Source organism: Pezoporus wallicus, unplaced genomic scaffold (assembly GCF_028554395.1).
Source record: "Pezoporus wallicus isolate ANWC-B61680 ecotype Strahan unplaced genomic scaffold, APGP_CSIRO_Pwel_v1 contig_6814, whole genome shotgun sequence".
Taxonomy (NCBI): domain Eukaryota; kingdom Metazoa; phylum Chordata; class Aves; order Psittaciformes; family Psittacidae; genus Pezoporus; species Pezoporus wallicus.
In genome coordinates, this window is record NW_026639755.1 from 1,378,222 (window position 1) to 1,405,066 (window position 26,845).

Consider the following 26,845-nt stretch of genomic DNA (forward strand, 5'->3'; position numbering starts at 1 on the left):
CTGGTTTGCTATTCTGTGACTGGGAAATAAGGCAACCAAGTGACGCAGATGCCATGGGAATGACAACTGCCATAGCCCCCTTCAAGGACAACTGAGATGAATCTAGAGCACATGTTAGAAAGTACAGCTAAGGATGACACGTTGTGCTCTGAAGTGCAAATAAGCCTTCTATGCTCATGTTTTCATGACATTTCAGATAGTGTCTGTCTCGCTAGTTAAAAAAATCTGTAAATTTTGGGTATAGGATTTTGAATTTATTTATTCTTCTGGTGTGAGTTAGAGAGCACTGATTTCAAATAAGGGTTTTCAAGGGAAATAAATAGCAGATAGGTAAGAAAATGCAGCTCAACTAATTTTTATGTTGAAAACAATAGCAAACATGCTTGAAATGCACTGGCTTTTTGTAATGTCACTTCTAAAAAATAAAGATTTTTGCCATTTAAGTGTTTGGTTTGGGTTTTTTTTTTTGTCTTGGAATAGAAATAAATCCCATTTGTCTTCGGTCACAACATGCTTTCTTTTTCTCTTTTTTTTTTTTGTTTTTGTTTTTTAAGATGTCACTCATGCAAAGGTTTATAAGTAAGTGCATTAACATTGGAGTTTGTACAGAGTATTTTCAACCAGATGCACTCCCCACAGTTCATACCTCTGAGAAACTACATGCCACAGTGATGCTTTCGGGAAAAAATTGTCTACCACATGAGCCAGCTGCTGGAGTAAGACCCACGTCATTTCAGCTTCCATCTCATGGTCTGTAACATTTCTCCTTGACTCCCACTGCGATGAATCCAATAATAGTAACAGGAAAACATCTTCTAGGAGAAAAAAAGCCTGTCTCTGGCCAGTGACTGGTAGATTTGGGAATGACTGTCACTTCCCTGAACAGTGTTCTTAAAGCCACAAGTAGCTTCTGTGAAAGTCTAAAACTGGTACCACTTTTTGTCCTTGTATTTCAGCATCACCTGCAGAAACAGGAAACAGACAAAGTGATATAAACCACTGCTCTGCAAAGATTCTGCCCTGTGAGGGTGCTGAGGCACTGGCACAGGGTGCCCAGAGAAGCTGTGGCTGCCCCATCCCTGGCAGTGTTCAAGGCCAGGTTGGACACAGGGGCTTGGAGCAAGCTGCTCTAGTGGAAGGTGTCCCTGCCCGTGGCAGGGATTGGAACTGGATGAGCTTTAAGGTCCTTTCCAACCCAAACCAGTCTGGGATTCTATATCTCACACATGACGTGGGTCCAGTAACTGTCACAGCCCTCCGTAAGTTAAAAAGGAAGAGCAATGTGGTACTTTACCAGCAGTGTCATCAGGTCTCGAGTCCACTGAGGCCTCATCTTGAATTTCATAATTAATTGTGACATTTAAAACCAATAATTTTAAGAAGTGCCCTGCTCTTGCTGGGCACTGGGAGAGTTTTCCTGAGGAGCTTTGATTCATTTTCTACTGCAAAAAGTACAGAGCTATGGGAATAACCAGGAACTTTCTTTTTATTCCTTATAGAAAGAAGCTTGCTTAGGGAACACAGCAGATACACCCTGAATATAGAAACTTTCTGCATTTTAGGGCAGATTCTTTCTGTTAGTTTGGGGGAGTTTGGGGTTTTTTAGTGGTTGGTTTTGTTTTGGGTTTTTTTTTGTCATTAGACTTAAACAATGAAAATGTAAAGGTCTTGTCCAGAGATGCGATGGATGTTAAATAAAACCCATGCATTTTGAGAAGTATCCTTTAATGATTTATCTCCAAGGAAAATCACTGTGGTTGATTCCCAGCCTTAACAGCGTAGGATGGAAGAACTTTCCATTTCCAGCTCTAAGCACAGAAGTGTCTGTTCCAGGCAAGCCCTATTCTATAGAACTGTACCACAGGGTTGTACAAGAAACGTTCTCCTCCTCTTCCCAGTCGGATCTGTAAAGGTTCCTGTATACACATCCACCTACCTGTTTTCTGCCCTACTGCATAGATGTGCTGCACTGAGAGGCTTAAAAAAAACACCCCAACAGAATAAGAAAGGCGAGAGATGAGAAGTGCCGTGTTCTAAATTCAGAGGCTAGCAATGGATGCTCATTTAAGAAAACATGAAGGGAAGAGCTGTGCAATGGAAGTTTATTTTGGGTGTTCTCATTGTTTGGAAGCAGGAAAGATGGTGTGCCAGTTAACATGAGTACACCTAAACCAACTCGACTGGATGAACTGGGAGAACCATATCTGACTTTCCCAAAGGGAAGCAAAAGCTTGGTTGCAGGGTGGCAGTTCCTAGCTCTGGGTGTGTGGTGCCAGGGCCCCTACCTCATGTGCATGCTTGGAGAACGCCTCGGCGCTGGCCATCATGCTCGCAGTCCTTTCGTCCAGCTCTCCCAGCTTCTGTCCTCTCTCATCAAGGGCAATGCGTGCACGAGTCAAGTCCCCGATGACGCCTCCTGCAGCACCTCTCACACCTTCAATCCCACCCGATCCAGGGATGTGCTGGGCAAGACTGCGAGAGGCTTTTCCTGCTGTGGCCTCGCCAACTGCAAAAGAGAAATGGACAGAGAGAGAGGAATGAGTCCCTGGCCGTGGCTCTGTCGGTGCTTCTCATCCTCGAGCTGCAGGCCCACGGCGGTGATGCCATTCGATGCACAGGTGGCACGTGTGGAAGACGCTGCTCTCTGCACAGCTACACCACAGTTGTGCCGCACACCATCCTCAACTGCTGGAGAGAAGCTGCCGAGGTGAAGGAATGGTGAGAGGCAGCTGAGGACCCTCCCCCTTGTTCATCTTTACTTTTTCATCCATGATCTGAACCTTGTGTACCACTCCATTCAGAGGTTAACAATGGATGGATGCTGAGACACTGAAACAATGGAAGGGTGGTGAGGCCCTGGCACAGGGTTCTCACCATGTGAAATGCCCCATCCCTGTCAGCGTCCAAGGCTAGGCTGGATGGGGCTTGGAGCAACCTGCTCTAGTGGAAGGTGTCCCTGCCCATGGCAGGGGGTTGGAACTGGATGAGTTTTAATGTCCCTTCCAACCCACATCAGTCTACAATTCCTCTATGACAAGGGCAGGGGATCCCATGAATTAATTTCTGAAAAGAAACCAGCCCAACCCCAATAAATTACTTACAAAGCTCCTCTCTATCAAAAGCTTGTCCACTTCCTCCAAAAAGTCCTTTGAGAAAGCCTCTGTTTTGGGCTTCTGGTGTTTCCACAGGAGTAAACAAATCCCCAAGCATGTCCTAGTAAAGTTAGACAAAAGTCCATGTGAAAAATTAGTGAGATGGAAGCAGTTCTGGGTGTTTTCTTTATTTGCATTAATGAGTCCACATGCATTGCATCTAATTGGCTCATTTTAAAAGGTTCTGTTGTGCAAACACTATTGAGTACTTAGCATTTGTGCTTCGTGACAGGCAGACTAACCAGACTAATAGACTAACCAGATTCACTCATGCTTTCAGAGGGACTTGGTTTGTCACTGCCCAGCCTTATGTTCATTACCACAGAGAAAAAAAATCCATATGCACTACAGAGTGTAAATACCAGTGATAAGATCACATTTTGCTTAGAAACAGCAGAGGCAACACTGTAATTGAATACACAAGCAGGGCAGTCAATCCTTGTTTTCCTTTTAGAGCTTACCTGACGTCAGCGCTTCCGAGCAGCTCACAGAGTTTGCTGGTTTCTTGTTTGGTTGGTTTCTGTGGGCTTCTGTTTGCTTAAAAATTAAGCAAATCCCACCACCTTCCATACAACCTCCCCATGTACTCCTCTGGTGGTGTGCATGGTGGCAGTGGCATCAGTAATGCTAAATAAGCTGAAGGCACTGTCATGGTTGTAGACCTTGGAGCTGTTGGCCCAACCAACTCTGATGCTCAGACTGATTTGCAGCAGTACTGGGAAAAGGGAGCTCTCCAGAATCAGACTGGGTTAGAAAGCATGCAGTCCTACCCATGTTTGGAACCGGAACACTCGCTGCCCTGTCGCTCAACTCTATTTGCTCACCCAAGCCCCAACACGGTGTTGTGCGGCACAGAGCACTGCTCCCGGGACGGTGAGTGCTGAGGGCAGCAGTGCTTCTGCTCCTCTGAACAGGCACCTGCTCTGGGAGAAAAATCACTGCAGCCCTTAGAGCCCAAGCAGAGGCACTCGTGAACCTGGCTCTGTTTTCCCAGGCAGGAGGTGACACCGGGTCATCTGCTCTGGGTACACACATGATGACCGGACAAGCCTTCTACCATCCTCTTAACATAAAGCCAAGGTATCAGCAGCTGCAGTATGGCAGCACAGAGAAACAAGGGCTGAGCTTCCCTTTGGTTGGTTGACATATGATGCTATTAAGGTTAATAAACAAAATGATGTAGCTTGTAAGAGCCTCTCACTGCAGGTCCATATTCTAAGGTACCTGGATCAAACCTTGTGATCATTTTATGGCTGGTTCCGTGCAAAACAGCCTCTTCTTCAATGTGCAAAACCTTGTGTGCAATGCTCGCTATTCACAGGGCTTTTTCAGACTTGAGGCAGGCAGTGCTGTGATGGGAGCTGAGCAGCTCAGCACATGTTATTCCATGGGGCATAATGAGTGCTGGCAGGACCATTTCTTTTATATTTCTATCCTAGTTCATTGCTAATTATATAACCTAGAGTTTACCCCCCCTCCTTTTTTTCCCCTTTTATTACTGCTTTTCTCCCTGTAACCTCTCACAATTCCTCCTCTTCAGTAAATGAAATTTTAATTTGCATTTTTATTGTAAAAAAAACCAAACCAAATCCAACATTCTCACATTGTAAAGACCTTTTGCTCAAATTAATTCTTTTAATTAGATCTTTTCTACAGCTTCTGTATTTTAATGTACAATGGGAGATGCTTTCCTCGTGTGGAAGAAGGGGAGTACCAATTATTGGAGTAAAAACAATGGTAAATAATTAAAAATTAGATTAAAACAGAGCATAGTTTTTGCTGCTAACCACACTGGTTTGTCTCCTGCTCGCACTGATCTCCTGCAAGCTGCAGGTTAAAATCAAAAATGATTAAAAGTACAGGAAGGTATTCATATTGTTACTGAGGCAGTTTCTGTGGCTGGACACATGCTGGTACCAACCGCTGTAGCTGCTATCCATGTGTAGCTTCCCCTTCTTTCCCTTCAGTCATTTCTAACAGTTTTTCTTTCATACGGTAGGACTTAGAGAACTGGGCTGTGAAGAGTCCCACATGGGCACAAATCTGCCTCTGTATGGAGCCAGCAGAGACTGCAGCTAAATGTGGGCAAGATGTAGGCTCAGGGACAGGAGTAAAGTGACAGTGCCATGGAAAGGTCCAAACAGCAACAGAGCTGCTTTGGCATCATTCAGCCATGGCGAGTGGAGAGGAACATGCCTGTGCTGCTCCTGCATGTATGTCCTGCTCCTGCAGCACAGCCTGCACTTCAGATACTGAAATCCAACAGGGAATATGTGGCAATTTGCACCTGATGCAACAGGCCCCCAGCCCTCCCACATGAGCACCAAGGGACCACAGCAAGAGTTTGAGCCTTACCTGCAGATTATCACACATCTCCTGGCTGTAAGTCAGGCGCTGGATCTCTGTGGGAGAGCTGAGATACAAAGCTTGCCCTTCGTTGGTGAAACAAAAGGTCCGTGCTATCCTCATGTCTGTTACTGGCAAGTAGTTGACATCCAGCAGTGGGCGAAGGCTGGGCAAGCTGCAGGGAAGCAGATACCCACGTTAGTTCACCGGTTGCCACTCCTGGTACACCTGCTTTGGGGCTGCATTTTAAACCAACATTTAAGTTCATACTTTCCATAACTGGAATAGTTAAAGCACAGCTCTAAGCTGAAAGCTCTGCCATCAGCGTGCTCCCTTCCCACCATACTTTGCTTCCTTGGCTGAAGAAGTTTCAGCTGCCTCAATAACCCTTAATCTGCTGCTGCTGTGCGGGTCTGGGATGTGTATGACTTGTGCCACGGGGCTGGGCAGTTTGCAGGGTAAGGTCTGCCCCCAGTTATCACATGGGCATGGCCCCTCTTCCAGGCCCTGCTCCCCCACCGCCTTCACTGTCCTCCAGCTTCCCCTGGCTTGCCATTTTGGCAAACCACTTCCAAAATGTAAATGGCCTGGCTGGGAAAATGGAGCGTGGAAGGCGAGGGCACAGCTAGAGGGCTACTGTGCCGCCAGCTCACTGATGGAGGTGACAATGAAGGGAAACCAGGTGCTCTAAGCAGAAAAGCTGAAATGGCAAGAGTGAGACTTGCTACTTCACACCAGATGAACAGGACCCTTTGTGCCCGAGTTTTTCTGTCCTCCTCCCTACCTGACCTACCATAACTGAGCAAAATTATAAGGGTTTTCTTTCATGACAGTTAAAAATCATCAGCCATTAGTCATCATGTTGGGGGGGGGGTATGACTATGAAAGAACAGTCTGCTTTGCTACGCGACTGCCTTAACTCCCTGTGCGGAGACAGGCCAAGGAACACGTATGGCAGTGGCAAGGCAGGGCATTAAATGCACCCCCCAGGGAATTAATGCAAAGCATTAGGCGCTCTGGAGCAAACTCAAGTGGAATGTGACAGCACTGTGCCACCTCTTTGCTTAGTTTTGCCCCAAGGTGAGTTAGATAAGTACCTCAGTGTCATGATGTGCCCATTGGCACAAAAGCACGCCAGACAGACGCTGTTACAGAGGGTGACCACATCTGCTCTCAATAAAAAGGACGTTTCGGTGATGTTGTGGACATAAAGACACGTTTGGGAAGGCAATGAGAAGACTTTGGCTTGTTTTTCTGAACAAATGACCGCAAATTGATGATCACCCATGTCCTGGGAGGAGGAAGGGGAATGCATGACAAGCTTCCTTCTCCTTGTCTTTTCACCATCATCAGCACTGTGTGGGTCCCTCCATACTTCATACGGTGGATGTGTCAATGTCCCCATGCAGTCCAAGCACGCGAAGGTCAGCACAGCTCCTTTCAGTGTCAGAACTGTGCCTGCAAAACATAATTTGCTCTCACTGATGCTGGCCCCACAATGAGGCTGGTTGTCAGCACCGTGAACGCGTGCAGCACAGCTGATGTTCAGCTCTTCTAAACAGAGCAAACACATTCATCTAGCTGACAAGCCTTGCGTGCTTTGCTCTTCCTGACCACACAACAAGGTGAACAAACAGGCTGCCAATACTGAAAAAGTCTTAGGCAAGAGATACTAGATAATCTATATAGTACGTGCTATTGAATACCATAAAGATAGGCTGTTGTCTTTACATTACACTCGTAGGATATTTGTTCCCTAGCAGTAAAATTGCTGCTTTTAGTCTGGTGACCTTCCGCATTGCTCTTCTAAAGAAGCTGGTGGGTAGGAAACCCTCTATTCCTGCACATTCCCTGATTTTTGTCATGATTTTGCTTTAAAGGTTCTAAGTGCATACTGCCTCTCCTCGGACCTGACCTCTCCCAGCCCTCTGTTCTCTCTCCTACACCATCTGTCACTCACTCAGCCAAGGATCTCTCCAGGTACCTCAACCTGCCAACTTTTTTGTTTCCTTTTCTGAACTCCCTTCTGCCTCTCTGCAGCTTTCTGACACATAGACAGTGAATCACTTCCCAGCATTCCAGACAGGACTGCTACAGGATCAGAGCTGTTATGCAGGACTGTAATTTCACAATATGAAGGAACTTGCTAATTTTCCTGTCCTTACAAGAAATGTGTAACTTTGCCCATGACACACAGTACTCTTCAGAACCAACATAACTGAAGCATCTCAGTTCATGAAGCTGCAGGTCTCCCACGGCATCTGTATTTACCTGTGTGCCTTTAGTGTACTGAGTAACCATTGCTTCATACATGGATTAAGAAATTCCTGCCCCAAAGGCCATACAAAATCATGCAGTTATTCCCCCCTTGTACCAAGGCAGGTAATAGCCAGGAAAAGAGTTGCACTCTTACCACTTGGTGACACCATGACCGGCTCTGACTGCCGTAGCTCATCGCTAGCAGGCAGATTAAGGGACAGGATTAAGACCATACCAAGGCCCGTCCCAACCCAGAGACATGAGGAGACAGCAGAGTCGTTCTTTCGGGCAAAGGACTCCATGAAGTACAAAGCAGTAATTGCCTCCTTGGAGTCCCTGTCGATACTGGACACGCTGGAGCTTCGGGAACGGCTGAAGGAGTTTTCCCTATTTTCTGCATAAATAAATACAAGCAAACAGGCATAAATTGGCAATCCTCGAAGAGGCACAAGCCTGCAGCAAATACAAACTCCCTGTAGAGTACAGAAAATAGAGAGTTTCTGTAACCTGAGCAAACATTCTGATACCAGCTTGCTGCCAGTGTATAAGTGTGAAAAATGCTGTCAGACCTCATCAGTTAGATCTGCATTAGAAATAGCTGCTTATTATGGAGATTAGCATAGACTAATTAGAATTTACAACAGCCCTAGCTCAAAGGACTTGTTCTAAAGAGCATGGAATAATTTTAGACCCATATGTTACCAATGCATTTTAAATTAATCCATGTATCTCACTGCTGTAGGACATGAAGGGGGACACCATTACCAACTTCAGAGCATGTGTCCTTTGCTCTGCCCTTCTTTCCACTGCTAGGACGTTCTAGCACTGTGTTCATAGCCATCTTTTATTGTCAAGCTGTTAATAACTGCTCCCTGGGGAAAAGACTGTTAAACTGATCCCAGCATCCAAAACATCCTGGGGTAGAAATCAACTCTGTGCTCCCAGGGAGCAAAGAGAGAAACCTGCTCTGTGCCGCTGGCAACAACTGCATGGTGAGCCTGGGCTGACTGCTTCATCTTTCTGCCTAAGCTTCAGCAGGCAACAGCAGGAGCCAGCTGAAGGCAAAGTTGTATTGTCCTCACTGCAAATACATAGGTTTGGAGACTCTCTCCGAGCTTCTCAGAGAGGAACAGCTACAAACAGGGTCTAAGCTGCTGTAGGGCTAGGGATCTATGCTCTGCTTTGCCTAGTGCCAGGAAGGAAGCACAAAGCTGTGCAAAGGAGCTCCTGGCATTAGCAGGGACTGCAGGTGGTCACGCACTAGAGGCCATATAGCACACTGAGGCTAAAAGGTTACCAAAGAGTAGAGGAGCCAGAGGGATGAAGAGAGTAGGGCTGGCTGCTAGCACAGTCTTTGCAAAACAATCTGTGCTGTCAACTAGCCTGCAGTCAAACATACGGCTAGATCATTGGAAACCTCACATGTTCTTCTGAAACAATAACTAGAGGACCAGGAGGCTCTGGAGATGGAGAAATAGTTGAAGCTGTTGGACTTCACATAAAAGGCTCGCTTCTGAACCTATCATTATGAAGTAGATCTGTGTCTGGTATGAAATGATCCTTGTTATAGCTCAGAAGAGAGAGAGAACTATTTCTTCAGAGCCAGTAGAAATGTCTAAAATGAGGAACACTTTCCGCCACAGCTGAAGAATAGAACTAGAAAAGAACTTTCTCACATACTCCAACTTACAACTGGGCTAAGCCTTATATTGTGTACATGGTTCCAGCTCTCCCCCCGAAGCAGCAGTTTTGCTGGTGAACCTTTTCCTCACGTCATGCACTGCAGCATTACATTCCTGTACTCAGATGACTCAGTGTAAACTGCTTTGAAATGATCCTCTTCACAGCAACTACCTGGGAAAGGCTGGAGACAACCATGGCAAAGCACTGCTGGAACCACACCAAGTGCTACCACATTTGCTACCTTAAAAGGTGGCACTCAGGGATGGGATGGGGGGGGGAATAGATTCTCCTGCTGCTCTTTCACACTTGGGCCAATTTCTGTTCCTTGAGGGCACCTGTAACTCGTCAAACAGGAGCTCCACAGGAATAGCCACCCCTGGCACTCATGGAAGAGAAAAGTACATGTACTTGACCTTCCAAAAGCTGCCCTCACCCCGTTTCACCTTCATGTAGGCACTGTTGTAGCTCTCTAGTTGTGGTTCAGTATTGCTAAATATATCTGCATAAAACTGGGATTGTTTATTCATGTGCAAACACAGCTTCGAATACCTTGAAAGTTAGTGTCTCTTATAACCCCTAGCACTTTGTACTTTGTCCCCCTGATTTGCCCAGCTTCTTCCTAAGCACAGTGACAGTTGCCAGGTAAAGAAGGGGAAGACAATAATTTCAAGTCAGAGATCACAGATCCGCATATATATATATTTATATAGATTTTTTCCCCCCAAAGGGTACCTAATTTAAAGAAAATGTTATTATGTTATTCCTTTTCCCTTTAACAGGTGTATTAATATCACAGTCACACAGAATTCAACTATGGTGGTGCTCAAACTGAGAAAGATGTTGAAAGGACAAATGCAGTTAGTGTGGGCGACACACACGGAACTTAAAATATATGATGTGCCATTTGCATGTGTCATCAAGCTTTCTCCCTCCCTAAATTAACAAGAACTGTTCCTCACTCCTGTGCTCCGTTAACCAATACATCTTTGCAGAACTGCCTCTAACAGGCAGAATCTTTGGGACTCTTCTGAGAACACACTGTGCCATTTTGTATTAAATGAACTACTCAAACTGAAATTCTGAACACCAGTGTGATAAATGTCAAATTTTGATGTCATTAAACATATGTGAACAGTGACCCAAACCCCATGAAAGGCTGCAATCACTGCAATCACTGTGTGGCTTTACTGGTTAGCTCTAAAGCACAGTAGAAATCTCTTCCTCTTTCAGGATAAAATCCACCCTGGGGCTCCTTTCTCAAATTGATTCTACCCCAAATTCTCTATTTAGAAACCACCCAATTGTGTCCTGGAGAAATAGAAAACCGCTTTCTTTGGGAAATTTTAGAATTTGCCATATCCTTCCCTAGCACGATTAAAATGATGTCCCATTGTTTAAAGGCTGACCTGTATGAACACTGCCTATCTGTAGCAATCCTTAACCCATGTGCCATATTCCAGGTTTTCTCTTACATTTTTCTTTTCTCTCAGTGCATTCTGACTGTAGCCACAATGTCAGCTACAGCATCTTTCTACACAAGTCTGAACCAGGACCACATCTAGGTAACCCCTGCAACCTAGGTCAAACAAAGTTTATTTGGACCCCTTGCTTCAGTAAGGGGATAGGATGATGTATGTGAAAAGCAGGCACTTTTCTTCTCCTCAGTTCTTTCCCTCTTCTCCTCCTCTGCAGAACATCCTGTTAAATGACACTTCCTCATAAATGTGCTCCTGCCTCTGAATTGTCTCCTGCTTTGAGTCCAGGATTCCTTTTCTCCGAGAGGCACATATCCAACTCCCAGGATCCTTCTGCTCCCTCCCAGCCATCTCTCTCAGACGACCGTGTCCTTTTTCATCCTCTTACACTTGCAGACCTGGATTTCCAAATAGGTCTCTAGGCTGCTCCAGCAGCTAGCAGCAGAGGGGCTGAGAGCACCAGACTAGTCCAGCATCCCCTGGGAGCTAACATGTGAGTCTCATTTGGGAGATGCTGCTATTCACGCTGTTAAGACTATGAGCAGCTCTGAGCAAAAGCATTATCATCTGCAGCCAGTGCATTTTAGAAAGCTGCATTCCATCGGTCAAAAGCATACAACACCACTATCACCACTAGAGTCTTGCTTTCTTCAAGGTGTTTTCATTCAGCCCTGTCCTAGGTATGGTTTGGGTTAGTGAGATGCAGATGGAAACTCAGGATCCAACTTCCTTGGTAACACCAGACTGATTGATAAACTCCAGCCATGAGCAGCAGCACACAGATAGAAGGCTTCTGATTTAAAAGCAACTGCAAAACTTCTGCTAGCGACCTCACTGACAGAAACACACGGAAGACTTCAACTCACATGCTAGGATAAAAACGAAGTCAGTGGTTTTGGGTCTTACCTTTGTTCATCCATGTGTGAGCAGTATAGTGACGCTCGTCGTGTGAGAATTTACTGATTCGATGTAATTGCTGAAGCATTGCCCGTCTGGAAATGTGACCTACTGCCACAAAATGCATGCATTGCAAAAGGACAAGAACAATTGAGCCAACCGTCATCATGACATTTATACGAAAGCAGCCCTGAGCAGTTATTGCCCTAGCTCTCTCCTTACATGACAGAGCTGTCCCACTGCAGCGCCCTGGTGTCCAGGAGATTTAATTCAGGGGGTTGGGGCTTTTCTGAGAATTTAAAAGAAGCTCTTCCCTGTGAGGGTGCTGAGGCGCTGGCACAGGGTGCCCAGAGAAGCTGTGGCTGCCCCATCCCTGGCAGTGTTCAAGGCCAGGTTGGACACAGGGGCTTGGAGCAACCTGGTCTAGTGGAAGGGGTCCCTGCCTGTGGCAGGGGGCTAGGACTGGATGAGCTTTAAGATCCCTTCCAACCCAAACCAGTCTGGGATTCTGTGAGTAAATGATTCCATATGTTTCAAGATTGCAGAGATACACTTTTTTTATCTTAAACTTCCTTTTGTTTAGTGGAAATAAAACTGGAATTTCATTATTTTCCACAGAATTAGAAAAAAAAAGAAATAAAGGAAGGAGGATATTAATGAAAAACATGGACGCATCTTCAGGAGAATGTTCTGCCCTCTCTATTCTCAGCTGCAGCAAAGGCTTTGTAAAGGGAACACATCCTCACCTATCATCTTTTCCAAGAAATTTTCATTGTGACTATTCTAAAATAGTGGAGTTAGCTCTAACATGGAAGCACAAACTGATTTTGTTTTGGAAGTTAGGCTTTATGAAAGGAAAAGTATCAGTTGTTATGAGCAATGAAAAAAACCCGAAAAACCTGCCAGTGACCAAGATCAATATTTTCACAGCAAATGTTCAAATTCATTACTGAAGGGTTTTGCAATTGACTTGGATGCTATTTATAGGTACTTTCCCAGTTTTAACATGCCAAGTAATTGAGCTGCTTATAAAACACAGACAAAAATTGACCTTTTTTAATATGGAAACTGATACTTTCTGGAAACCAAATTAAATGGTTGCTGTTCTCCTCACTTTGAGATTTCTAACAGTTTTAAGGCCAAATATTAGAGCTAAGAGAAGCCAATGGAACTATTAAAACATTTGCCACTTCAAGGATCATCATCTGAAAACTTTAAGAGAAATCTGTCACTTTTAGAATGATATTGTCAGGAAAGCATGCAAAGCTCTGAATGCCTGTGTGGACATACAGTAAAGGAATTATACTTCAAACACGAATTTGCAGACATTAACATCAGAGACACACAGAGACTGACCCAGATTACTGATGGCAATGCTTCAGCAACACAGAGGAGAAAGGGGCAGGAAGTAACGCTGCAGGGCTTTCACACAGTTAAGAACACTGCACATTTACTTGGCTACAAACATCTTTGAACACATTTTAATAGCACCACTCTAAAGCTGCATTCCACATAAAGCAACTCGCTAAAAAGCAGCAGAAGTTGTCTTAAAGCACAAACAGCACAGTAATAATCTGGGATTTTCCTGTGAATGATTTCCTACTGGAGCAAATCAAGTAAGTTTCCCTAAGACTATGTTGAATAGCCTGTGTATACATGGCTTGCAGAGCATTCAAACCAGGGTGGTTATGTCTGCTCTTACACAAGCTCACAGCTGTGGGGTGCTCAGCCCTCCCTGGAAAAAGTTCTGCCACGTATTACCCTGAAGTTATAGCAGTGTAATCTGACTGGCTTCATGGAATCATGAATGATACAAGGCTGATGTAAATGATGGCAAATAAAGGCCTGAAAGAGAAAAGAGATCCAAGCCACCAGACTTGGATCTTTATTTTGATATTTCCAGAATATGGTAAAGTTCAGGCTTAGGTTTTAGTTCAACATGTTTTAAAAACCAGAAGGGAACTGTTAGGGCAGACCTATTCTTTACATTGAAAGTGAAGTAGAAATAAGCATTTTTTATGGAAAGATAAAAATGCAGGAGATCTTTACAGTAAGCAGTCTCTCAAACTTCCATATTCAATTGTATGAATCACTTCCCTTGACTTACACAAGCAACTGTCTTCACATTCAGATTACTAAGAGCAAGATCAATTTGGTATAGGTTGTAAGCTTGGAAATGTATTTTTTAATCTAAGATATCACAAGTCTCTAAAACTTAAATCTCAACCTAAAAATACCCATTCTGCTGAAGCGACTTTTGTAGCATTGATGGTTTGGGAAATAATAGGATGTTGCATAACTTTCATATGTGGAAGTACCCAAGAATAAGGTGGACACAAAAGGCATTATAGAAGAAAAACCTTGAGTTCATTCAATAACAAAGTCAAAATTGTTAATGTTATAACGAAGCAAATGAAAGCATTTTAAAGGATTCTTTTTAATCCCCCCACCCCATCCCATCCCCGTCCCATACATCTGCTTCTGTAACTGCAGTTAGAAAAGCTTTGGTTTTAAAAAACCCTTTGGAGCAGCTATTATCAGATAATGAACAATCTCAGAATATTCCCATACTCTTCCCTAGTTCTCTATACAGAACAGCCCACCACCTATTCCTTTCTGCCACCAAAGTACCAGGAACCACCCAATGGTGTGTCCCACTTCCAAAAATGTTTCCAATATATTTCAGATGTAAAAAAATGGCTTATGTTGATCTAAAGTGATTGCCAACAAGCACAGAAATGTTAAAGCTGAGCATGCAGTGCAAACTCTACATGCCTGGAGTACAGTGTGAAAAAGCTTAACTTGGAATCAACTCCAACTGAAAGCCTTTCAGTGGAATACGAACAAGTCAATTTTCATTAGTTGATGGTTTTAAAAACAAGAAAAAACTGCAGAGTCCTGTGAGAAACAAGTGGATCCTAACATCCCATAGAACCTGACAGAAAACGTACTCCAAGAAAAATCAAACATGAACTCTTACCTAGCCCAACAGAGTTTGATTTTAGACACCAGCAGCTCACAAGCATCCATGCAAGGCTCTTCTCCATTTCCTCCCAGGCTTTTCCTGAGACATGCTCTTTCACAAGGCACCACAGTCTATAGACAACCTCTCTCCATTACTTTTTCCGGGGACAGAAGATATTGAAAGCTCTATTGTGAACACAGTGAGGTGGATACACACTTAAATGCCACTTAAACATCTGACCTAACCTTAAGCCAGTGGTTAAATCCAATGAAGATCATGATTCCATCTAAATGACAACAGCACCACTGGCTTTTTGCAGTGGAGGATTTTATTTTACCTACAGTAGAATACAAGCACACACACTCTCAATCATAACTGAAAAAGAACTTAAGACTATGGACAAGTCACTTCTGGAAACAATTGTATTATCTCAAGAATAACCTATGGATTTTATAGTTCAGTGTTCAAATGGAATACTTGGATATAAAAACCTTACAGAAGATGCTCTAATATCCTTCCGTGGAGCTTTTTTGGTGCCAAATGTTTTTATTATAGCCATGCAGAATTTGCTGTTCTGAAAACCTGGAGTTCCGTGTCCATTAGAGCAGAAGTGCTGTGATTTTGCTAAATACTGGAAAAAATAATTTCAGCTTCCTAACAACTTCTTTTTTATTTGGATAATGATTTGTGCAGTAAGGAACAGACTGTCTACAGATAGAACAGGTCATCTATACAACAACAAAATGTGGTCTATGCAACATTTTTATCTGCTTCTCTGCACAGACAAGAAACATGGTGGCAAACTGAGCAGTTAGTGGAGACCATGGTTTACTATATTGTCTACTGTATATACTATACTGTATATGTAAGTTACTTCCTATTATAATATTCTTACCGTACTAGTTACAATGACGTAAAGTAACCTCAAATGAAATGATTCAGAAGGAAAACCAACATCATAAAACCCTCGGGTTTTCCATCTGCTCTGAAAACCTAGCTGTGAAAAGCCATGGCACCTAGGGGCCTCCTGCAATGTGCTCCCATGATTCCTGTAACATGCCCAGTGCTTCGGGTAGGTGTCAGTTTGGCTGGTTGCTTGGGCAAGGAAGTTTACCAAAATCATTCACTCTGCAGTATGGCAAGGCACGGCAAAAGGAATGCAGTGAGAGCAGGGAATACGAGCTGTTCTCAAAACTTGCTTGAGATGCAATAACCTCCTCAGGGGATCCATTTCTGTGGTTAACTGCCCTTGTGATAAAAATTCATCTCTGATTGTCTCCCTGAAGTCACGTCTCTGCCTCAGTAATTTACGTCCATTGCGTCCTGTCCTTTTCTCAGCAGCCAGGGACAGCAGATTATTCCCTTCCTCTCTGCAGTACCCTGCCAGGCATCTGAATAATTTCGTGCTTTTTCTTCAGTATTTTTCTAGATCAAACCACCAGCTCGTTTCTCTCTTCCCTTGGAGGCCCAGGAACTGCTGCCTTTGAGAACTGCAGTAATAAACTTCTAGGCCCCTGAGTTCAGACCCACGTGTGGGCTTCAGAGCCAACAGACCCAAGAAAAAAGGAGCTAATGATAAAACCAGAAATGTTCTATGACACAGGACATCGTGCTCAGCAAATAAAGCCGGGCGAAGAAGCAGGGAGTGGGGGGGACATTCAAAGTTCTGCCTTCCCAAGTAGCCATTATGCGTGATGGAGCCCTGCCTTCCTGGAGATGGCTAACCATCTGCCTGCTGGTGAGAATGAGTGAATGAATTAACTGGTTTGCTTTGCCTGTGTCGCAGCTTCTGCTTTACCTATTAAATTGTCTTTTTTTTATGTCAACCCATGAGTTTTCTCACTTTGTACCCTTCTGATTCTCTCCATTGTCCCACTGCAGGGGAGTGAGCGAGTGAGTGGCTGTGTGGGGCTTAGTTGCTGGCTGGGGTTATACCACAGCAAGAAAATCCTGCAATATGCAGCATGACATCAGCTAGGGCTGGTTTCTCAGGCTGCAGATGTTTTATAAGGTATCACATTTCCAAGACAGCACATTGGGCTTGTGAGAGCAATTTTCAGCCCTTTTCTATGGCTTCACACACAGATTTACAGGCTAATACTATTTAGGTAGATCAATCCTAAGACTTTGGAAACCTTGTTATAGAAACAACAGACCAAAGGCACAGGCTGCCATACATACACAGAAAATCTGCTGAATCTAAAAGCCAAAAGCCTCAAGAACCTCAGCACCAAAACCTAGACCAAAATCTATGGGGAAAAATGTCTGGAAACCCCTACCAGGCTGTCTATGAGGCTTCTTACGGGGATCCTCACAAAGACTTCTGACTAATAAAAGAAGTTTATAGTATACAGCAACTACTACCCGTTTCCAAGAATCATGCAAGACAACTTATCCCCCAAACACTTTTAGTCCCATATGAGATACAAAGGAAAATCTTCAAGTATAAAAAGTATACTGGATCTATTCGATTAAAATGGAAATTGTATTGTACTTGCCATAGAATTTTTGATTAGGTTATTAAAGATAATGACTAAATATTCCTGAGTGGTTTATTTTGCCAGCTCACAGTGACATTTCAAGTGCTCTATATCAAATTTTAACTACATATAATCAAGAGTTAATCCAAAAGCTGAGGTAAATGCTGAAAAGGAATTATTTTAAAGACAAGCTAAAGCACATTCAAAGACTCTTCCCTTAGCATTCCTAGCAAAATGCACAGCAAATCCTTGTTAGGATTCCTTGTTGAGAGGCAAGTTTGTAGTACTAAGACCTAAATGGCCTTTCTAGTCAAGGGAGATTAAGCTGGACTAATTAAAAACTACATAACGAGAAAGAAAAACAATAAGAAAAAAAGGAAGATGGTTTTCTCCAAGAGAAAATAGATTTCCAAACACAACATTTCAAAGGAAAAACTCCACTCTGTTTCTACTGTCTTCCCTAGAGGTATGATATAACCGCAGATGGACGATGGGCATACATATACAGAATGCCCCAATTTCTGTATGAATGCAGGCAAGGAGGTACAAAGGGCAGAGCCTGCCAGCGCGAGCTCTCGATGGCAGCAAGTAAGTCATGGAGAATGCAAACTTGCTTAAAAAAAGAGAATGTTTATAAAAAAAGCAATAACCAAGAAGTACCAAGCCTGAGAGACTTCTCAGAGTTGGTTCTCAGTTATAAAAGCAAAGAGGAGGACTGTGTGCTAGCGTATGTATCTGTGCACACATCCATGTACCCTCCAGCTATACAAGTGTAACCGCACTGAGTTCCCTCCCTCCCACAACAGTTTTATTTTTATTCTTTAATGTCAGTGTTTTCCTTAATCTAAAATTACAATTAAAAAGTTGACTGAAATACAGCTTTTGTTTTCCTATGCAGAAAAAGAGCAGATGTTTTGGGCCTATTCATCTACACTGAAATTCTTGATCAGGCCGAGATCTCTGCTGCTCTAGATGGAAAGGGGGCTTTAACAGGTTCAACAACTATGTGGTATTAGCTCTTAGACTGAGATGCAGTGTTTTAGGTCTATCTCACAGGACAGAAGGCAAGCCAGGTAGGGGTACACATTTCCTCCAAAGAAGCTAAACAGAAGGTTAATATAATCTGTATTCCAATGTTTCTGTCAGGATACCTGCAGACGAAATAGGGTGCTAGTCAGAGGTCAGAGCTGGAACAGGCCAAGACACGATGAGTGCAAATGGCCACAGCCATCACTAACTCCTAAAATCTCTAAAATGCCTGGTCAAAAAGGACTAGAAGAAGTGGAAAACTTTGGAGTTCAGCAATGGAATTTCCCATATTTGTGGGTTTGTTTACAATGCAAATAAATTCTTATATTATGGCAAGGAAGAAACAGCTTAATCAAAAGTATGTGAAAACAAGATTGTTTAGAATCAAGAACATGTTATTACGATCTTGTAAAGTTCTAATTTCTTGCTAAATTAGTGAATTTTGAGAATTGCACAGAATATTGAGAAACTACAGAATTCACTAGTAAAGCATCAGGATACCGCATTTATAAACCCAGAAGATGCTACAGAACAACAGGTAACATTTTAAATAGCATAAATGGTATTTGAGAAGTGCTGTATTGAATGTCTGGCTAATTACCAACAGAGATGTAACCCTAACAAGCTATTTGATCATGATACCAGTGTTTCGGGGGAAAAAATAAACCCAGGCTTTGAACTTGAAAGAGCAGTAATCCTTAGCTTGGAAGAAAATTTACTTGAGTTTAAGAAGTCGTAGAGCTTTTCAAGTTTTAACATGTTAGATGAGGATACTGGTAAAGTCATAGGTTTAAGCAGTAACAGTAACCATGATTGAAAGACATGTCTCTGCTGCTGTTACTCGGCTTTTGAATTACTCTGAGTGTGGAAGAAGTATCAGCACTTTATGAAACTGAACAGTTTGCAATATTTGGACCAGCAGAAAACCAGACACTCGCCCTCCCTCAATTCCCTTCCTATGATTCATCATTGCAAAACTGTTCTTCAAAAATGCTTTTCTATATCAGGAATCCTTCTGCACGTACGAAGAGGTAAGAGTCAGCAAAACCTTGACAATCAGCTAACAGGAATGAAGTCAGAAGAATTTATTGTGTGAAAATTGCTTGAAAACACACTTGACGAAAATGCTGGAAATGCAGTTCCTGTTGCACCAAAAAGATCAGATTTAAATAGGCAGATTTTGAAATCCAGTGTGAGAGAGGTGAAGACTGATTTATTCTTCTAAAAGGTATCTTATGATTAGCCACCAAAACGTATTATCTTTGTAATCAAATAATTAGGAGAGGATGTAAATAGCAGGAACTGGAAGCATGCATTATTAAAAAATCTCCAGGTGTTTTTGGTGCCTCAGGGACAGACTCAAGGGAAGGTAAGAACCATTTACCCCCACACAAAGGCACATTTTAGTTTTAATGTAAAAAAAGGGTTTAACACTACGCCTCTCATCAAAATTCTACTCAGGTACAACAATAAAACCCTAGCAAATCCTAACCAGAAATACTACCTCTCGAGCAAGGACATAAAATGTGTATCTTGATTCACCACAGGAGAATATCTATATATACAGAAAAAGAATTTCTTAGGAATACATCTATTGTTTATTGCAGCATATGCTCTGAAGTAATCAATATACTCCTATCACAGAGAGGATTGTTTGATTTCTTTTGGAACAGCCCAACCAGGTGGTTTAGATTAAAGCCAGTTGCACATTTTGGAGAGAATGCTTATTCTCAATATATTCTTTCTCAAACCTTCTAACTCCTCATCTTCCTTCTCCCTCCCCCTCCTCTTTATCCCTAAGTGAAGACTTTCAAGGATCATGCCACCTTCCTTCCACCATATTATTTAGTATAAACACCTTCAGAAATAAATCAAACCACTTGCCAAAGCAGCATGTCTGGAAATTCAAGATGCATGAAGAACAGGGGAATGTCAAGTCATTCTAGCCAGCTCAGTTAGTAGAGCTAGAATACCACAGAATGCAAATACAATGGGCATCTAATAAATAAGTGTAGACAAGTTTGACAGATGGCTTTGTTTTAATGAGAGAATATAAATAATCAGACAATTATTGTAGTCTACAGGCCGGCTGGAAGGTGACTTGTACAAAAACCTCCGCACTCAACAACAAACCCAAACCATGCTCCATCTTATTACATGCTAGTATCAATTATTCTAAAGACTGTCTATCTCTTTCTTGCAACACTCATTTCACTGAACTTAATAAGGGTTGTAATATCATTTAAATAACATCACTCACACATCTAAATAGGGATTTCTTATGTCACAATCCTCATCCCTGAAAGAAAGTTATGATTATCTCTAGAAAGAGATATCCTTTAATAGTAAACCTGACAGGTATCTTTCATGACACAGAGATCATCATCATACCATCAAAAGTATCACTGTCTTAATAAACGTTTTGCACACAAGGATCACTGGGACCTTAAAGGGTTAAGGTTCTGCTTCTCAGTGACCCTACTTACTCTCAGCATTTGGGAGGGAAAAGAAAGGAAGCTGCATATAAGAATTAGGTAGTATCACGTCCTGGTTATGTGCAGGTAGTGCTGATGTTGTAGCAGTATCTGCCTACAAGAATTCCAGAAGAGTTTGGTACTACATAAGATGAAGAAAAACACACAGCAATAGAAACCCCTGTGGCAGTGATGTATTTTCCACCATGAGCTATCATACGACAATGGTACTTACCATATCTGTGTGGTTCATGAAGAGAGATAGATGAAAGGGTTATGCTACAAACACCATCAATAACTAATGTGGAGGAAAAAATGGTGATTATGCAGATGAAAACTGCCTTTATGTACAGGAATTTACAAACCCCTCAGAGGTCTGTAAATCTGCTTTAGTGCAATGTTCACACAGGAGCCATTAAATAATCCAAGTGAAAACTGAAATTTATAGTAGGTTTGGTATTTAAACAGGGTTACTTCTTATAACTGATTGCTGAGGATTACTCTTAGTTATATGCAGCCTACAATGCAATTTAACATTCCTGATGTTTACCCCATGAATCTTTGAAGAGTTCAAAACATTGTAATGTTCTCCTAAAGAAGAGATTGTTGGATGGTCACTGAAGAAACAGCAGTGTCAGTTGCAGTGTCACTGTTACCCAAGTTTCTGACCCTGCATAAGGTGAATACTAAACTAGTAAAGTCAGACAGATCATGTGGGCACTTCTCATTTGCTTTAGTGTAAATGGAAAAGCTGTTTAAGGAAAATGTTTCTGTATTTAAGCAGAAATTAACAACTCAAAGGATTTAATCTTTCACCAGTATCTGTCCTCCTGTGATAACCTCTAGTGATGGGAGGTCACTTCTAACAGAGACCTAAGGATAGCTAGAAGATAGTATCACCTTCAGTGAGCAGAGCCATTTTGCAGAGAGCCTCTAACCATGCTTTGCTCTTTATCTCACGAATGTAGGTAAATGCTGTCTTAAATAAAACTGAAGGAGCTGCTAGAGGACACTGCAACAGACCTAGGATATCAGCTCCATTCCAGCCAAGAACATAATCTTGGAACCCTCTATGCCAAATTAGGATGTTTTCTTACAGGGTCACACACACATAGACACTATTTGTTTTGTTGTATGCTCACTACATAAGTCAGAAGGGCCAAAAAAGTATTTGCTATTTTATATTATTGTAAATAAAAAAAAGCAATCACAGATTCTAGCAATTTTCCACTAGTAACAAAGGTATTTGCAACAACTGCATTTAAAAAATACAAAATTAGATGCTGATTGATGCAATTTCTTTTGCTCTGTAACATTAAGAACCAGCAAAATTACAAAGTACTGGTTCCAGCTGTACAGAACTTCTGTCATGAAGACACCTTTGCAGGCAGGCAGGTTAGGGTACAAATGCCTCTGACAAGACAGAGGGCTTGTAGGGTCATGGTGCTGTCAACTGACTATCACTTGTACCATCACAGGGGGTCCTAGTGGTACTTGTAGCACCACAGGCCATGCTACAGCCCAGACAACAGCCACAGGAGATTATTATCTCCTAGGCACTTAAGAAATCATTCTGCAACTTGATTAAAATAAAAAGCTAGATTTTTAAAAGGCTTGTTAAAATTAATTATTTTATTATGAAAACAATAAACTAACTTCTGTTGTTTAAATACTGAATTTTTACCTATTATTAAAATGGAATACAATCAACACTTCTGTCCTACACCATTTATTTTGATGCTATGCTCTTTCAGTTTCTGATAGACTGAAGCGTTTCTGAGCAGACAATGCATTGTTCTATTGCAAGAATGCGGGGGAGCTGGAAGCATGGGAGACAAGGGTCAACGATACTACCAGCAGAGCTGGAACACTATCAAGGTTGAAGAAAAACACATCAGCTGAACACTTCTACTTAAATGATTTGCAATGAAACAGCTGCCACTGCTAAAATTAAAATGGGCTTCTGCTAAGTTTGAAGTCCAACGCATTGCCACTTTGTGTATCCCATCTTCATCCAGTCTCTGCACTTGGGTAGATTAGGATTTGAAGACTGTTTTTCAAGCATTAAAAGAAGAAACTTATGATAAACAAAAGAAACTGATCAGAGAATGGGCTATAAATTCACCAGAAACAGTGGCCAGGAATTGTGGAATTTTAGAGCGTCTTCAGCACCAATAAAGAAAGAAATAAAAATGTGCAAAGCCTGAACTCACATTCTAAAAATATCTTACTCCTTTTCAGACTTGGTAAGTAGAGACAATGAGAGTTTAAAACGTTAGTACTACCAGCTCTCACAACCACTGTGCATAAGCTGCTATGAACAATCGCACCCGATCGATCCAGGCGAGGGGACGGCTGTGAGAGTTTGGTGAGGTTCGGCATACTGCATCCCTAGGCAGCCCAGAGCTCAGGAACAGGCTTGTTAGTAACAACGCTAACACACAGGGGTTGTTCTAATTCTAAACAGTCAAATGAACACAGCAGTTCAGGGCAAGGACAAAGGATCATGCTAAACTTATTTGCTTTCGCACCCAGCAAGAGATCCACAAATACCTAGCAGAATATTCACTGCCACCCACCTTCTGTGGTGACGGGGAGAGAAATCTCCATGCAGGCTGCAGACTGTGCTTTCCTGAAGGGGGGCCGACCGGGCCCGCGGCGGTTTGCTTTGGAGACGTCTGCGCTGGAAAGTCGTTTTCCTGAGCTGCAGCTCTGGGATGTTGGACTTGTACAGTGACCATTCACGTGATCTGGAAGGTGAATGCAACAAGTGCCAGGTAAAGGGCCAGCTCCGACAGTTCCGAATGGAAAGGGGATGTATGTTCTGATATTTAAGAATGGGTTAAATCAAATCTGAGACTAACTACTTATTTACCAACCCAGCAAGTATATGTAAGAATAACTCACCATATCTTTGAGCTATACTTGAAAAAAACACCAAAACCGAGGGACAATAGAACTGGTTCTTACAGTTGCAGATCCCCCAGTGTTTTCTCGACCTAGGCTTGCTGGAAATCTATCAAGATGCTGGAAATCTATCAAGATACTGCTGGTAACAATGTCATCCCTGATGCTGTGTCTCCTCACAGATACCAAACGCATCTGAAAACTCTCTTTCCTTTTTTGTTCTCATAAAGAACTGCAAGTGTAATTACGACAGGATGGAATTCAGAGCCAGACATCTTCCCTACCTGATTCAAGGCTTCATGAAACAGGAGGCACTGAAGTGCCACTAGTCAGGATAGTTGTAAAACTAGCCATAATATTGCTAAGTGTTTTATTCTTCATATACTGCACAGATTTATTTTACTGCTAAGGAAACTGACTGCTGAACAATTGACTTGATTGCTACAGATCTAAAGATATGAAACTAAGTCCTTGGACCCCTGATAGAGGCCACGGTCATTCAGCACAGCACATGCTGCTGTCTGATGAGGTGAGAAACAAAGCACATCTGCTTTAAACTCTGCCTGTGTTTGTCCTTTCTTCCTCACTTACTCACTGGCAACAGGTCTTTAAAACACAACAACCCACTGATCAAGGGTTAGATCAGAGTGGGTTGTACTAGACTACAAAACATTCATGCAATACTCCTCTCACGTTGGATAATGCAACAAGACAATAATTACTGAATACCATTTTCCGCTCAACCTATGAAAGGATACACACGCAGGTATCACAGAGTTAGTTTTGGTCAGCAGGTCATTCATACTTACTAATCGAAGTAAAGAGCAGGTAATAAGCATAACAGATTTATGCAAGCACTACTGAGTATTTCTATTCAAAACTATGGAAACTCAATACTATATAAAGAACAAGCTTGGAGTTTCTGACTTCATTTTAAGTATCTGAGAATTAGATTAGTCTTTATGATTCTGTATAGAAGTATCATATTCAGTTAACTCTCTTTGATTTATATTGTATCTAAGGAAAAGATGAATGTTAATAAGCCAAGAAAATTTATTTCTTGGTTACCATACCATGATAGCTCCACTGTACATGATGAAAAGCTGTTTCTGTATCAAGATGATAAAAAACATAGTCGGTATTTAATACAGCATATAGTGTGCTATTCTACTAGTCTTTCATTGTGTAAGTCATGTCCTTCCCATACGAAAGCAGTTCAGTGTTAATGAACAAAATTGGAAAGAATTATAGTTTGAAAAGCAATTTAGTATCTGTACTGCATAATGAGACGGCTCTGCAGGAGACACAACTTTTGTGATTCTTATCGTGTTTCTTAATACATGGCTATTAACTGAGCTAACAGCATATATAAAACTGATGTGGGTGATTCATTCAACTTATAGTTAGGGAATTTTCCAAAACAGGCTGGAGCTATTCATATATTTCAGTAGAAAGTCCTTTGAGATCGGGGGCTTTGTTCAAGGGCACAGGCTGCCTGTTCAACCTCAGCAACAGATACATCGTCATCCAGCTGCTTCCTTTCTTCACAATTCAGTTTGTATGAAGGAGTTTCAGCATGATATCTAATTATCTCCAGGGGGATCCTAGGAAGCGGTGAGGAACATAACAGAGTAAAAAAGAATCATATTCTATAGAAACATCAACAACATTTGTGAGTCCCTTTCCCTGAACATTGTACAGAATGGGCACAATTCATCTAAATCCTTACACGCCACATCAAATGTGAAGAGAAATACTGCTATGTTTCTCTTAGTATACTTGCTTGTCTTAGTTACCTTCAAAGGCCCAAATGAAACAAAAATGGTAAGTGAGGTCTGGGCGCCTAAAATCCCTTCAGTTGTTTCGACAATGCCTTTCTGAATGAGCAAAGAAACCTCCTTGTGTAGTAAAAAAATCAGGGCTCATCCTAGAAGCTGCAGAGATAGCCCTTCAAGTACTGAAGCTCGTGAAATGTTAGTGAGTGCTACAATGGGTGGAACAGGGATTTTATTGATCAGCTACACACTTTTCTATATTTTAACACTGTTCTGTTCTTCTGATTAGATATGATTATCTTTTAAAGGTATACAAGGAGAAATGCAGCTCTTCAAACCTTAGTAAAACCAAAAAGACACTGCAGAAAGAGTAATATAATTATGGAAGTATGACTGCAACACTTTTGCTGAGAAGCTGATAAGAATCATGCAGATAAAGACCACCCAAAATCTATGAGAAAATCTTATGTATTAAAAAATTGATGTTTCATGTTTTTTATGGTATAAGCTCAGTGGTACAAAGCATTTCTAAAGAAAGCTTACAGGCTATTTAAGAAAGGGTTCCTTACTGTGTTGGCTCTAAAATGAAGTATGCAAAAAAAGTGCTAATTAAAAACCAATACTTACTTCCTCCAGTGTGCTTTCTAAGGGAGGCTGTGAGAATGCTCAAGCTATTACACCTTTCCAAAATGACTGTAGTGATAAAGCAATGATGGCTATGAACTGTAAGAGGGTATATCTAGAACAGACACTAGGACGAAGTTCTCCCTGTGAGGTTGCTGAGGCTCTGGCACAGGCTGCCCAGAGAAGCTGTGTCTGCCCCATCCCTGGCAGTGTTCAAGGCCAGGTTGGACGGGGCTTGAAGCAACCTGGTCTAGTGGAAGGTGTCCCTGCCCGTGGCAGGGGGTTGGAATTGGATGGGCTTTAAGGTCACTTCCAACCCAAAACAGTCTGGGATTCTAAGATTTACCAACTCTCTGATAAGTGAATCACCTGATCCTCCCTTGCCATGACAAATGTCTTCGAATCACCCAAAGAACAGATAGAGGAGACTTGTAAAAACCTGGCTTTTTTTCCAGCTTTGTTCCATTTGTAAGGAAAAATGTCAAAATGTCATTTTAGCTTTTTTTTGTCTTGCCGGCTTACTGCTTTTGTCCTGTGGTCTCTGGAGCTTTTCTCATACCAGAAATAGTCGATACTAAGCAGCAGCTGATATTGCAGACATTAGCATTGGTACTTAAGAACCAGTGCATGGATTGCTCTGGGCTGTTGATTTAATAGAGCAACAGCTCCTAACTCTCCTTCTTGAGAAGGCAGAGCGTAGTTGCTTGGGGAGAAAGCACGGCACAAAAAGCCCCTTTGTCTTTTCTACGCTTTTCCACCACTGTATTTGCCTTGCCTCC

The 26,845-nt window shown here is 42.2% G+C and overlaps 1 protein-coding gene across 9 annotated transcripts in view; it reads right to left on the reverse strand.

Moving 5' to 3' along the window:
• Positions 1-239: 239 nt before the first annotated feature.
• The window catches only part of STXBP5L (syntaxin binding protein 5L), a 190,806-nt gene continuing 164,200 nt past the window's right edge, over positions 240-26,845 (reverse strand). For 6 of the 9 annotated variants that reach the window (XM_057415878.1, XM_057415883.1, XM_057415881.1 and 3 more), the window contains 8 exons: positions 23,340-23,510; positions 11,822-11,920; positions 7,912-8,151; positions 6,596-6,956; positions 5,508-5,673; positions 3,102-3,213; positions 2,286-2,506; positions 240-962 (listed from right to left, as the gene is read on the reverse strand). In XM_057415878.1, the coding sequence (XP_057271861.1) occupies positions 921-962; positions 2,286-2,506; positions 3,102-3,213; positions 5,508-5,673; positions 6,596-6,956; positions 7,912-8,151; positions 11,822-11,920; positions 23,340-23,510 (1,412 nt within the window). In that variant the 3' untranslated portion in view covers positions 240-920. The remainder of the gene's footprint in view (positions 963-2,285; positions 2,507-3,101; positions 3,214-5,507; positions 5,674-6,595; positions 6,957-7,911; positions 8,152-11,821; positions 11,921-23,339; positions 23,511-26,845) is intronic. The other 3 variants (XM_057415885.1, XM_057415884.1, XM_057415882.1) reach the window with 1 other exon arrangement.